The following is a 14,265-nucleotide window of genomic DNA, read 5'->3' as shown; positions in this document are numbered from 1 at the left end:
ATGTAAATAACATAACTTCAATAACAGGTCAGAGACGGGTATTCTGATGAATGACTCAACTCCTGATCTCTCAAAGCCTTTCACAACTCAGGAATGTGAGGGAATACTTGTCTGGATGGCTGCAGCTTCAACAACACTCAGAAGCCTGACCACCATCCTGGACAAAGCAGCCCATTTGATCAGCACCCCATCCACCCCCTCCCTCTGCAGTGTGCACTGTCTACACGATGCATTGAAGTTACTCGTCGAGGCTACTCAAGACAGCACCTCCCAAACCTGTCACCTCTCCCACCCAGGACAAGGGCAGCAGGGGCGAGGGACCAGCACCAGCTGTTGGTTCCCCTGCACCATCCCCATGTGGAAATATATCGCTGTTCCTTCACCGTCACGGGGTCGAAATCCCGGAACTCTCTCCCCAACACCTTCTCCACACGGACTGCAGCAGTTGGAGGTGGCTCAGCTCCATCTGCTCAAGGGGTGGACAGGGAAGGGCAATAAATATCTGCATATTAAAAGAATTCTCCCATGACCCTGCCCCCTTCCCATCCCAGACCTCTCCCCTGCAGCCTACAGTCCTCCCAGATATCTTCAATTCTGCCCTCTCACACGACAAATGTAATCCCTCCCCACTGGTGGCTGTGCCTTGTGCTACCTGGACCCCAGGCTCCCGAATCCCCACTCTACTTGACTCTGTGCCCTCCCTTTCTTTGCTTCTTTTACATCATCCCCAAACCTTCCTGCTTGACCCAGCACTCACCGAATAGTGTCAGAGAGTCTTACAACATGGAAACAGGCCCTTTGGCCTAACCCGTCCCTGCCAACTGTGTTGCCCAGTCAGCTGGTCACATCTGCCTGCATTTGGCCCATAGCCCTCTAAATCCCTCCTATCCATGGACTTATCCAGATGGCTTTTAAACATTGCTGATGTGCTTGCCTCAACCGTTGTTTCTGGTAGCTCGTTCCAAATATGCACCACCCTTTGTGTGAAGAAGCTGCCCCTAATGTCCCTGTTAAATCTCTTGCCTCTGATCTTAAACCTCTGCCCTCTTGTCTTAAGCTGCCCCTCCCTGGGGGAAAGACTGTGTGCTTTAACCCTGCCTATGCCCCTCATGACCTTATACACCTCCATCAGGTCACCCCCCAATCTCCTATGTTCCAGGGAGTAAAGTCCCAGTCTACGCAACCTCTCCTTGTGACTCAGGCCCCCCAAGTCCAGGCAACATTCTGGTAAATCCTCTCTGCACTCTTTCTAGTTTAATAACATCTTTCCTATAACAGTGTGCCCAAAACTGTAAACAGTACTCTAAGTGCGGCCTCACCAACATCTGCTGGGTGCTGCCAGCAGGCTGACCTTCTCTGCTCTGTAACCTGGATGGACTGACAGGGTCGGCACTGGGAAGTTTCAGATATCCAGCGGTGTCATCCAACTGGACCCTGAAGCACAACATTGAACCAGGGCCACAGGATGTCGATGTTAAACAGAGCTGCCACGTCACTACCTGTGAGATTGTTTCCTGTGCAACTGGCAGCGGGAGCAATAATTTTATTTTTAATTCCCTCTCAGCAAATGGGCATCACTGAAAGCTCCATTTATTGCCCATGAAAATAAAATACTGCAGATGCTGGAAGTCTGAAACAGAGTGCTGGAGACTCGACAGGTCAGGCAGCATCTGCAGTGAGAGTTCACTCACAGAACAGTACAGCACAGGAACAGGCCCTTCGGCCCACCATGTCTGTGCCGACCATGATGCCAATTTAAACTAATCCCATCCGTCTGCACGTGGTCCGTGTCCCTCCATTCCCTGCCTGTTCGTGTGTCTGTCCAACAGCCTCTTAACCATTGATGTCACATCTGCATCCACCACTCCCCTGGTGGCCCGTTCCACACACCCACCACTGTCTGTGTAAAAATAACATGCCTTGTAATTCTTTTTTAAAACATCCCCATCTCACGTTAAACCCTGCGCTCTGGTATTTAACATTTCCACTCTGGGAAAAAGACTGACTCTCCCCTATCTCTGCCTTGCAGAATTTTATCAACCTCATCAGGTCTTCCCTCGGCCTCTGCTGCTCCAGAGAAAACAACCCAAGTTTGTCCAACCTCTCCTTATAGCTCATGCCCTCTAATCCAGGCAGCATCCAGGTGAACCTCTTCTGCACCCTCTGCAAACCCCGCACATCCTTCCTGTAATGGGGTGACCAGAACTGTACACAGAACTCCATATGTGGCCTAAACAAAGTTTTATACAGCTGCAACATTTATACTTTTATGCAACGTGAGTATCGTGAATATCTTCAAAGGCCTCCCACAATTCCAACCAAGGCACCAGCTCATCCCATTCCCTTGTGCCCCAACTCCCACCCCCAAAGGACTTGAAATCCTTTCCGATTCCCCTTGGGCCAGGAGTCAGTTTGACCTGGGAGCACTGTGCAGGGGACAGGTTTGCGTTGAAGGTGACAACAGGTTGGATGGTGTGGACCACAATGGGGCAGAGCTTCCAAACTGTGCCAGCGGTTCCCGATCCGGGTTTATCCAGTGGAAGCTCGGCCTCCAGTGCAGGTGAATCCCTCAGCAGGCAGGCAGAGGGTCCGATTCATGGAACATCAACAATGGTACTGTTGTACTGAGCTCACCATTCCAGCACCAACTTCCCTTCCCTGAACTGTTCAAAGCCCCCATTCCCATCAATCCTGGCTGTCCCAACCTGTCGCACACACCTCGAGGGCTGGAAGGGCACGTGGTCACCGGAGGAAGAGGTATGTGGACAGCAGAGGTAAGTCGCTGCTGGGAAAGGCAGACGATGCTGGGGATACTCAGCATGAGTGGGGACAGGAACACAGGTAGTGGGTCACGCTGATGAACTTTCAGCAGAACAGCACCTGTGACGTCGGACTCTGGGACCACTGACGGCAGGTTTATCAGGTCACCATTCTCTGAGGCTGTGTACGGAATAGTTTCATTGGTAAAGGTAAGCAGAGGCCATAAGTTCTACCAAGCCCACTCTCTGGACTCTGCCCCGATGTGGGCTGTTCAGGGTAATTTTCATCAATGACAGTGGGTAGTGCACATTACAGGAGTCACATCCCTCTTTTATTGTCCATCAGTAGGGCACATAAAGGGTCTGAGCAGGGAACACAAGGCACTTTCAGTGCAATAGTTGTGATCAAACCCCCTTGTTCAGGATGAGAGTCCTCAGTTGCAGCTTGTTTCTGGAGTCAGAGCTTCACAGAAGTGGATCCGTTGTCCTCACTGATAACTGCAGAGCAGGTCAGGGCAGAAGTGGGGTGGGGTGGGGGGGGCAAGCAGCAGCATTTCAGGCTGCTTATGGGCAGCACATTGCCCAGACAGTGGGTGGGGCAGGTGATCATCCACTTTCTCCTGCAGGACTCCCTGGAACAGGAAACACAGATGGGGTCCATCAGCGCTACACATCCCGACATTCCCCCGCATAGGGGTGAGAGCACAGTGCAGGAACACTGCAGTGTTGTGTGAGAACACGGAGATGATGCACACTTCCCCACTCCAAGCCTGCCCACTGGATCCCCTGTGCTCAGTGACACCGGCACCCATGTAGATTAATTAGGTCACACAAGTAAACGGAACCCTGGGGTCCTGTCCAATGGGGCAGTGGAAAATGGAGGTGTTAGGTTAACCTAGTAAGGAGCCTTGCTTGGTCAGACCACACTTGGGAGACTGCACACGTTTCTCGTCACTGACGATTTGGAGATGGTGCATTAAAGGTTTACGAGGAGTGGTCACAGCCCAGAAACACTGAACAGGCTGGGAAAGGGAAGGCTGAGAGTTGTCCTGGTGGAGGTTCTCACCGTTACAGAAGGGTTTGATGGGGAGAAGATGCTTCCACTTGTGGCTGGAACTGGACACTGGGTCATTAACACAGGACAGTCCCTGAGAAATCAGACAGAACTCGGGGGTAACTTCTCCCCCAGAGAGAGGAGAGAAGGTGGAACTCCCTCCCACTGGGGCAGGCTGGATAAACAGACAGTGGGGAAAGGATTAGAAGGACACATTGAGGGGTGAGACAGAGAGGGGTGGGATGAAGCTGGTGTTGGACACAAACATTAACCAGTCAGGACGTGTCCCGATTCCCGGCTGTAAACACTGTCGGTCGAACACTGTCCAATGCAGGATGTGGGACTGTGTCACTGAAGATACAGGTAGATGAGCAGCTGGAGAACATCTGGGACCAGGGCGTTTGCTCCATCAGCTCCCGTCCACCCATCCACACACAGTGGGTGCAGCAGGTGCTTGTAGAACTGTCCATCGAGTCTGGGAGTGACGTTGTCGAGTCTGACATTGGGATCAGACACTGTGGAGGATTGAGGGCACACTGGACAGGATGGAACTTTTCATTGATTCATTTCTCACCACCTGTGCACTGCTGGCAAGGTCAAACTGGGCAACTCGATACAGGGCGACGGTCTGGGAGAGGCGATTGGTGAAGACGTGGTTTATCAGCCTTTGTTGTCAAAGGCCTGGGTGTGAAGAACAAAGTGAACAAGGAAACAGAGTGGGCCTTGGTCCACAGTCTGAAGCTTTGCCAAGCCTCACTGAAGAAACGTGGCCTCGTCTCAATCTTAAACAACCCTCTCCTTATCCCGAGACTGTGATCCCCTTTTGCGACGAATCAGTGTAGGGAAGGAGAGTGGAAGCAGGAAATCACTGGCTGCTCTGCATCACGGCAACTCTCAGGAAAATGCTGAAATCTGTTTTGAGGACACGGTCACAGGAGAACCATTGGACAGCGTTGATATCCAGGTCCAAAAGGAGGACAGTATTTGGTAAGCCCGTTGTCTGAGGGTTTCCTCACCAGGACAGAACATGCAATGTAACTTTATCTTTAATACACTGACAGATGTGACGGTCACTGACAGTGTCCCTACCTGCTGCTGAACTGAATGGTTTCCCTGGCCAGTTCAGAGCTCGGTGAAGAATCCACCCCTGTGGGTGTGCAGTCACCTACGGACCAGAGCAGGTCAGCAGGGGGAAGGGTTTTGTCACCATCTGCACATCACTCACTGGGATTAACAAGTGCAAAAAGCTTTGCTTTGAAACCTTTACTCACCCCACCACTCCCTGATGCTCTGTTTGACTTTCTGCATTGCCTCCATGTTGCTGGGACACTCTTGGATCTTATCAGCTGAATACCAACCCCAGAGAGCGTTAGAGTGTTCCCAGAGAATTCACACAACCACAGTGTTAGTATCAAACATTCCCTGGTATGCAACTTCCACCGGCTTGTGCAGTTTATCCAAAGACTTTTCCAGCAGGACCACAGCACAGATGTCTTCACGTTTCACGCTTTGTGTCTCTGTGGTGGAATTACACAGATCGCTGTCACCAGGTTGGACCCGTCTCTTGTTACTGCATTGAATCCTACACAACACAGACGAGTGGAAGGACCTCAGAGTGACCCAGTCGGGGGCTGTCCTGCACACCCAGTCTGTGATTGAACTCCCCAATTGGTCCCTGAACCCTCAGCTCCTGCCCCAACACTGCCCTCCTGACCTCACCCGTGCCCCCCCCCCCCCCCATGTTTCCACAGGTCACGTCTCTTTCTTCTAATATTCCTCACTCACCTTTACAGCATTCAGTGAGCCAGTCTCCACTGCGTGACCTCTGAGGCAAGGATATTTATCCTCAGTTTTCCATTTACTCGATCAGGGGCTGCGGACACCACTGGCAATGCCGACAGGGATTGTCCATCCCTAATGCCCCTGAATGTAGAGGCAGGTACGTCAGCCACAGAGATCGGTGTGGAGACAGATACACCTCAGTCCTGGGGAGGGTCACAGAAACCGGGCAGGGTGTAGGGGCCAGAGGGGAGGTCACAGAGATGGGCGGGGGGGGGGAAACACGGGCTGGAGGGGGTCACAGAGATGGGGCAGGGTGTGGGGGCCAGAGGGGGTCACAGAGATGAGCAGGGGCATGTCTGGGGACTAGATCTGCCAGTACTCCTGGTGCGGTCACTCACTGACCGGTGTACAGTTCTGTCAGTCTCCCTCCACTCCCACCCCAGAGACACATCAGACCCGTCCCTGATGTTCCATGTGGGAAGTGTGAGGTGCGACGAGGAACTCAAACAACTTCCGTTCCTTCATGCAATAACCCTGGTTCAGTCACCATCCTCTCCTCAGCAACATCTCAGGAGCTGCCCAACACAATCACAGCACAACTGTCTTCCTTCCGTGTTGACCCACCACCTGAATCACAGAGTCATCTGGTTGTTGCTGTGGGGGGGTGTGCGTGTTCCACCCACTGCAGGAACCTAAGGGGTACATCACCCCGGGCTCAGTATCTCCCAGCTGGGGCCGTGCCCACCTTCCTGCCCCCGTGTGTGGCTGGGGGGCGTAGGGCTGCTGCTGTCTGTGTACAAGGCAGTCCTCCCACCCCCACTACGTCCCCACAGGAGGTGCAGCACTGCCAGAGGCACCGTTTGTCCACTGGCACCTTTAGCCCAGCCCTCTGATCCCCACAGGTGCACAGAAAGATCAGCAGACACCATTGCAAGTGCAGCAAGGGCGCACATCTCTCAGCTGGCCACAAGGATTTAATGGAGACACAGGCGACTGCAGATACCGGAATGTGAAGCAAACAACAAACAACTGGAGGAACTCAGTGGGTCGGGCGGGGTCTGCAGACAGAGGGATGTCGATATTTCACGGACCTGATGCAGGGTTTCTACATGAAACGTCCACCATCCCTCTGCCTCCACAGATGCTGCCTGACGCGCTGAGTTCCTCCAGCAGCTTGTTTTATGCTCCACAATTATTTAGTGACAGGAGAGAAGAGCCAGAAGTCAGCAGAACCGAACTCCCCCTAAGAGTGAACGTCACAAGTTAGAGACAGAGAACGAAAGGATTTACCTGTGACCCACTGCAGAGCATTTTGAAAATCCTCAATTTCAAGAGACACTTTGTAGACAAACAGAACACAGGGAATCCTTGGCTCTTCACACCGGGAGATGTGCAGCCTCTTCACAACCTCCTCATGGATGTCCCCACGACCGTAACATTGCACTGTAAAACACAGAGCCCGTGTTCACACAGCCGGTGTCACACCGGGGACATTTCACTCAGGGTGATCCGCAGTAACAGAAAGGAAGGGGGTTGACTTAATGTTCCTCTGAGCTCAGAGATCAGTGTTGGAGTGGTTTGTGTTACAGAGACAGGGAAACATATAGGGGCCAGAGGTTACAGAGACGGGGTGGGGGGTGGGTGGTTCACAGAAACGGGGAGGGATGCGGGGCCGGAGGGGGTCACAGATACAGGGAGGGGTGTAGGGGGCAGAGGAGGGAGTCTGGGGACTCACCAGTATTTGTTGCCCCTCAGCCCCAACCCTCCCCTCTCACCATTACACTGAGACGTGCTGCTGTTCTCTGGGCCCATCTCAGTGTCCAGCACCTTGGAACCAGGATCACCGTCCACGCTCGGCACTGACCGCATTTCACGTTCCATGTGTTTCACCTTCCCCGACTCTATTGGACAACACACATGGCAATCAGAAGTCTGTCGCCCAACACACAGACATGAAGTAATCCCAGGGCCCACGGGGGTTTCCTGCTCTGACCCTCCCTCCCTGTGAGTGTACAGTCCGTCACTCTCCCACCACTCCCACCCGTCTGTGTACAAGGCAGTCCTCCCACCGCAACTCCTGGCACTCACGGACCCACAGGAGATGCAGCACTGCCAGAGGCACCGTTTCTCTGCTGGGACTTTCAGCCCAGACCCCAGCTCCCCCTCAGATGCACAGAAGGATCCACAGATTTAATGTTCCACCGAGCTCAGAGATGACTGCAGGAGCTGGAGGAGGATGTGACCCATTCTTGAGCCTCTTTAACCACTGGACACTTTGTAAACAAACAGAACACAGGGAATCCCTGGCTCTTCACACCGGGAGATGTGCAGCCCCTTCACAACCTCCTCATGGATGTCCCCACCACCGTAACATTGCACTGTAAAACACAGAGCCTGTGTTCACACAGCCTGTGTCACACTGGGGATATTTCACTCAGGGTGATCCGCAGTAACGGAAGGGAAGGGGGTTGATTTGATGTTCCTCTGAGCTCAGAGACGGACACCCACCGGCATGGGTCAACAGCCCGTGCCCTGGTAACAGGATCTGTACCAATGTGGATCAGTCAGGGGAACGGGAGATATCAAGGGATGTGAAAGCAACAGGTTAGTCGTGATTTTACCGCAGGAAACATTCCTGCGATGCTTCATGGGTGCCCGAGGGCAGGAATCACACAGTGTATGGTCCAGATGGCCAAGGGAGTGCAGGGAGTAAATCCACGATACATGGCAGTCAAATGTGGGAGTGGGGTTGACACACACACAAGGTGTGGGGGGCTGGCAGTGACAGGGAGGGGTGTATCGATAGAGGCTTGCCTATAGAAGACAGAGGGCAGTGGTCATTGGGACGTATTCTGGCTGGAGGTCTGTGACTAGTGGCATTCCTCAGGGATCGTACTGAGACCTCAGCTGTTTGTGATGTATATAAATGACCTGGATGAAAATGTGGATGGGAGGTTAATAAGTTCGCAGACGATTCAAAGATTGGTGGTGTTGTGGATAATGTAGAAGGTTGCCAAAGAATACAGTGGAATATAAATGGGTTGCAGATATGGGCGGAGAAATGTCAGATGGAGCTTAACCCGGTCAAATGTGAGGTGTTGCACTTCGGGAGATCAAATGTAAAGGGACCGGACACAGTTTATGGCAGGGCCCTTAACAGTGTAGATGTACAGAGGGATCTTCGAGTCCATAGATAAGATATCTTTATTAGTGACGTACATCGAAACACGCAGTGAAATGCATCTTTTGTGTGGAGTGTTCTGGGGGCAGCCTGCAAGTGTCGCCACGCTTCTGGCGCCAACACAGCATGCCCACAACTTCCTAACCTGTACGTCTTTGGAATGTGGGAGGAAACAGATGCACCCGGAGGAAAGCCACGCAGACACGGGGAGAACGTACAAAGTCCTTACAGTGGCCGGATTTGAACCCGGGCCGCTGGTGCTCTAAAGCATTACAATAACCGCTACACTACCATGCCTGCCCATGAAGGTGGCTGCACAGGTTGATAGGGCAGGAAAGAAGGTGCATGGCATGCTTGCTTTTATTAGTTGAGGCACTGACTTCAACAGTTGGGAAGTTATGTTGCAGCTTTATAAAACTCTGGTTTGGCCACATCTGGAGTATTGCATTCAGTTCTGGTCGCCCCGTTACAGGAAGGGTGCGGGGGCTTTGGAGAGGGTGCAGGACAGGTTCACCAGGACGCTGCCTGGATTAGAGGCCATGAGCTAGAAGGAGAAGTTGGACAAACTTGGGTTGTTTTCTCTGGAGCGGCGGAGGCTGAGGGGAGACCTGATAGAGGTTTATAAAATTGTGAGAGTACTCTGACAGCCGGTATCTGTTTCCCAGGGTCGAAATGTCTAATACCAGAGGGCACATATTTAAGTTCAAAGGAGATGGGCGGGGCAGGTTTTTTTTAATCTATCAATTTATTTATTTTTAAGTAGAGAGCGATGGGTGCCTGGAATGTGCTGGCAGGGGTAGTGGTGGCAGATGTGATAGAGGCGTTTAAGAGGCTCATGAATGTGCAGGGAATGGAGGGAGATGGACCTTGTGTGGGTAGAAGGGATTAGTTTACTTTGGCGTTTAATTACCAGTTTAATTAGTTCAGCACAACATCGTGGGCCGAAGGGTCTGTTGCTGTGCTGCACTGTTCCATGTTGGACAGCACAGAACATTTTATTGATGCATTTCCTGGCAGCTGGAAATAAATGTGGAGAAACGGGAGGTCCATCAGGTGGGTTGGGAAACACAAATTGGTGGGGAGAGACTGAGTAATCTTGGTCACCAACCCAGGCCTAATGAGCAGATTCAGATCTCTGAGCAAAGACAAGGCTTTGTCTGCCTTTATTATCAAAGGCTTGGAATCCTGGAGTCAGGAAACCAAGAAACAGGAGTGGGTCCCACAAGCCCATGGACTTCCCTCCCCCACCGAATGAGATCACGGCTGCTCACCCCCCTCAGCTCCACCTTCCCACCCAGTGCTCAGGTCCTTGATACCCCACCCACCATCAAATATCCCCAACACCTCAGTATCCACACCTTCCTGGGGTAGCCACCCAACACTTCACAAATATCTCATCTCAATGCTCAACACCCTCTATCCCGAGACAGTGATCACCGTTCCCACCTGTTTAAAATAGGGAAGGGGAGTGGAAACAGGGAATCATGGGCTACTCTGCATTGTTCCATGTCTCAGGAAAACACTCACGGTAAAAGGATTGGACAGAGTCTACACAATTTTCCAAAAGGAGGATAGTATTTGGTAAGCCTGTTGTCTGAGGGTGTCCCCACCAGGACAGAACATGGAATGTAACTTTATCTTTAATACACTGACAGATGTGACGGTCACTGACAGCGTCCCTACCTGCTGCTGAACTGAATGGTTTCCCTGGCCAGTTCAGAGCTCGGTGAAGAATCCACCCCTGTGGGTGTGCAGTCACCTACGGACCAGAGCAGGTCAGCAGGGGGAAGGGTTTTGTCACCATCTGCACATCACTCACTGGGATTAACAAGTGCAAAAAGCTTTGCTTTGAAACCTTTACTCACCCCACCACTCCCTGATGCTCTGTTTGACTTTCTGCATTGCCTCCATGTTGCTGGGACACTCTTGGATCTTATCAGCTGAATACCAACCCCAGAGAGCGTTAGAGTGTTCCCAGAGAATTCACACAACCACAGTGTTAGTATCAAACATTCCCTGGTATGCAACTTCCACCGGCTTGTGCAGTTTATCCAAAGACTTTTCCAGCAGGACCACAGCACAGATGTCTTCACGTTTCACACTTTGTGTCTCTGTGGTGGAATTACACAGATCGCTGTCACCAGGTTGGACCCGTCTCTTGTTACTGCATTGAATCCTACACAACACAGACGAGTGGAAGGACCTCAGAGTGACCCAGTCGGGGGCTGTCCTGCACACCCAGTCTGTGATTGAACTCCCCAATTGGTCCCTGAACCCTCAGCTCCTGCCCCAACACTGCCCTCCTGACCTCACCCGCGCCCCCCCCCCATGTTTCCACAGGTCACGTCTCTTTCTTCTAATATTCCTCGCTCACCTTTACAGCATTCAGTGAGCCAGTCTCCACTGCGTGACCTCTGAGGCAAGGATATTTATCCTCAGTTTTCCATTTACTCGATCAGGGGCTGCGGACACCACTGGCAATGCCGACAGGGATTGTCCATCCCTAATGCCCCTGAATGTAGAGGCAGGTACGTCAGCCACAGAGATTGGTGTGGAGACAGATACACCTCAGTCCTGGGGAGGGTCACAGAGACGGGGTGGGTGTAAGGTCCAGAGGAGGTCACAGAGACGGGGCGGGGTGTAGGGACTGGAGGGGCTTACAGAGAAGGGGAGGGGTGTAGGGCCTGGTGGGGGTTACAGAGAAGGGGAGGGGTGTGGGGCCAGAGGGGTTACTGAGACAGGGGTGTAAGATCAGAGGGAGTCACAGACGGGGAGGGGCGTGGGTCCAGAGGGGGTTACAGAGACAGGGAGGGGTGACGATACGTCTCCACACTCAGGTGCACAGAAAGATCCACTGACACCATTCCAAGTCCAAGGGCTCGCATCAGCAGAACCAAAACCCACCGCCACACTCCCAAAAAGGGTAAATTACACAAGTCAGAGACAGAGAACGAAAGGATTTACCTGTGACCCACTGGAGAGCACTTTGAAAATCCTCAATTTCAAGAGACACTCTGTAGACAAACAGAACACAGGGAACCCTTGGCTCTTCACACCGGGAGATGTGCAGCCTCTTCACAACCTCCTCATGGATGTCCCCACGACCGTAACATTGCACTGTAAAACACAGAGCCCGTGTTCACACAGCCTGTGTCACACCAGGGGCATTTCACTCAGGGTGATCCGCAGTAACGGAAGGGAAGGGGGTTGATTTGATATTCCTCTGAGCTCAGAGACGGACACCCACCAGCATGGGTCAACAGCCCGTGCCCTGGTAACGGGCTCTGTACCAATGTGGATCAGTCAGGGGAACGGGAGAGACCAAGGGATGTGAAAGCAACAGGTTAGTTGTGATTTTACCGCAGGAAACATTCCTGCGATGCTTCACAGGGGTGCCCGAGGGCAGGAATCACACAGCGTACGGTCCAGACAGTGAAAGGTATGGACAGCCTAAGGAGTGCAGGGAGTAAATCCACCTCCCCAACCCTACTGCCCTCTTCCCCAAATGCCTCCTCAGACCCTCTCTCCACCCCCTCCCCCAACCACGTCCGCAGACACTCTCCTCCCCACCACCCCTGCCTGGGGGAAAGAGCGAGGGAGAGAGTGTAGGGGCCAGAGGGGGTTACAGAGGGAGGGAGATGGGTGTAGGAGTCGGAGGGGAAGGCAACGAACACAGACACACCGACAGGGTGAGGTATTGACCGACGGAGACTGTGAGGGTCCAACTCTCACATCCGACAGAATCCCTGCCCTGGACCTCTGTGGGCCACTGCAGAGAAGCCACAGCTGAGCTCAGGATATTTTTCATTGCGCGACCACGGGAATGACACAGTGGTGACCCGAGCCCATCGAATCCAACCCTGCCCTCTCACCGTTACACTGAGGATTCTCTCGCCTCCCTCTCTTGCTGTCAGCTGCAGCCATCAAAGATCTCTGTTCCTCTCTCAGCACGGACGAGGTCTCACTACCCTGTTGCATTTCCCCTGACCCTGCTGGACAACACACACATCAGTCAGAAGCACGGAGACACATGAAAGTGGAGCTGCTGTAACGGCGATATAAGGGCTACTGCAGGAATTTCTCCGGTCAGGCGGCATCTGTGAAGGGAATGGAATGGCCAATATTTTGTGTTGAGACTGAACCAGGAGGGAGGGGAGGCAGTGTACAGAGGTGAGAGGGAGGGGTGAGACACGGGGTGGCAGCTGAGAGGTGGATCCTGGTGAGGAGGGAGATGATGGGCAGACGGAAGCAGCTGGGGAGGGGGAGGGCTGAGGGTGAGGGTGGTGAGAGTTGGAAGCACACAAGGCAAACCAACAACAAATAAAGAGTGCAGGCAGTTGGGGAGGGGGGGGGGGGGAGACAGACGCTGGAGAGCGCTAAGTGGTGGTGACACAAAGGTACAAGGGAGAATAGAATGGAACACACTTATCACCCCCCGCCACCTCCTCCCGACCTGGCTCCACCTGCCTAATATTCACTCCTGCATCCACCCATCACCTACCAGACACACGTCAACCCTCCACCTCACCCCTTTACACAGCCTCTCTTCCCTCTCCACCCTCAGGCCTGATGCAGGGTCCCCAAACATCAGCTACTTCTCTCCCCCCCCCCCCCACCCCCACCCCCACCCCCACCCCCACCAATGCTGTTGCTCGACCCGCTGAGGTCCAAAGGCAGATTGCCGGTTGCTCCAGGTTCCGGCATCTGCAGTCCAGTGCTGGGCGGGCCACGGACACAGAGGGGGATGGACCCACGGGGGTTTCCCGGTCTGACCCTCCCTCCCGGTGCGGTCACTGACTGACCGGTGTACAGTTCCGTCACTCTCCCACCCCAGACACACACCGGACACGTCCCTGATGTTCCAGGTGGGAAGTTTACAGTGAGGTGCGGCCAGGAAGAGGCAGGTTTTACCCGCTGGGGTAAGAACCTCCTCTGGATCTGGTGCTGTTGGTGAGACAGTGTCTGACCGTCTGAATCACTGCGGGACACCACGGACCACAACCATCCGGGATCCCTTTCTGATCATCGCTGGTGTCCCTTCCTCCTCCCGTCCCGGCCACACCCTGTCCATCCCATCCCCAGCCTTCCCCCCAGACCCTCTGCCCTTCAGCCCACACCGCTGCTGCTGCCACCCTCCCCAACTCCTCCTCCTCCTCCCTCCCTCTCCTCCCCTTCCTCTCCTCCTCCCCCCTCTCCCCATCCCATCTCCCCCCTCCCTCTCCCCTCCCCCTCTCCCCTCCCCTCCCCCCCCCCCCCCCTCTCCCCTCCCCTCTCCCCCTCCCCTCCCCCCTCTCCCTCCCCTCTCCCCCCTTCTCCCCTCCCCTTCTCCCCCCCCTTCTCCCCTCCCCTTCTCCCCTCCCCCCCCCCCCCCCCCCCCCCCCTCCCCCCCCCCCTCCCTCTCCCTCCCCCTCTCCCCTCTCCCCTCTCCCCTCTCCCCTCTCCCTCTCCCCTCTCCCCTCCCCCTCTCCGCTCCCACCGGGACACCAACG

At 53.9% G+C, this 14,265-nt stretch overlaps 1 protein-coding gene across 1 annotated transcript; it reads right to left on the bottom strand.

Moving 5' to 3' along the window:
• Positions 1-1,170: 1,170 nt before the first annotated feature.
• LOC127587266 (uncharacterized) lies at positions 1,171-14,265 on the bottom strand. Its single transcript, XM_052045562.1, has 7 exons — positions 14,253-14,265; positions 12,649-12,768; positions 11,741-11,893; positions 7,371-7,496; positions 6,886-7,038; positions 5,085-5,330; positions 1,171-3,391 (listed from the first exon to the last, which is right to left on the bottom strand). The coding sequence occupies exons 2-6, from the start codon at positions 12,752-12,754 to the stop codon at positions 5,203-5,205; spliced, it is 666 nt and encodes a 221-aa protein (XP_051901522.1). The 5' UTR covers positions 12,755-12,768; positions 14,253-14,265; the 3' UTR covers positions 1,171-3,391; positions 5,085-5,202.

This window comes from Pristis pectinata, chromosome 39 (genome assembly GCF_009764475.1).
Source record: "Pristis pectinata isolate sPriPec2 chromosome 39, sPriPec2.1.pri, whole genome shotgun sequence".
In the NCBI taxonomy this organism is placed as follows: domain Eukaryota; kingdom Metazoa; phylum Chordata; class Chondrichthyes; order Rhinopristiformes; family Pristidae; genus Pristis; species Pristis pectinata.
The sequence above is the reverse complement of the archived record's forward strand: the minus strand, read 5'-3'. Positions and strand labels throughout refer to the sequence as shown.

What these genes read in the sequence shown, in the direction of transcription:
- LOC127587266 (XM_052045562.1), bottom strand. Translation starts at nt 12,754, where the DNA reads ATGCAACAGGGTAGTGAGACCTCGTCCGTGCTGAGAGAGGAACAGAGA. An exon ending in TGCTCTCCAGTGGGTCACAG is followed by an intron (nt 7,497 to 11,740) that starts GTAAATCCTTTC and finishes GTTGTCCAATAG; the next exon opens with AGTCGGGGAAGGTGAAACAC. An exon ending in TGCTCTGCAGTGGGTCACAG is followed by an intron (nt 5,331 to 6,885) that starts GTAAATCCTTTC and finishes ATTCCACCACAG; the next exon opens with AGACACAAAGCGTGAAACGT.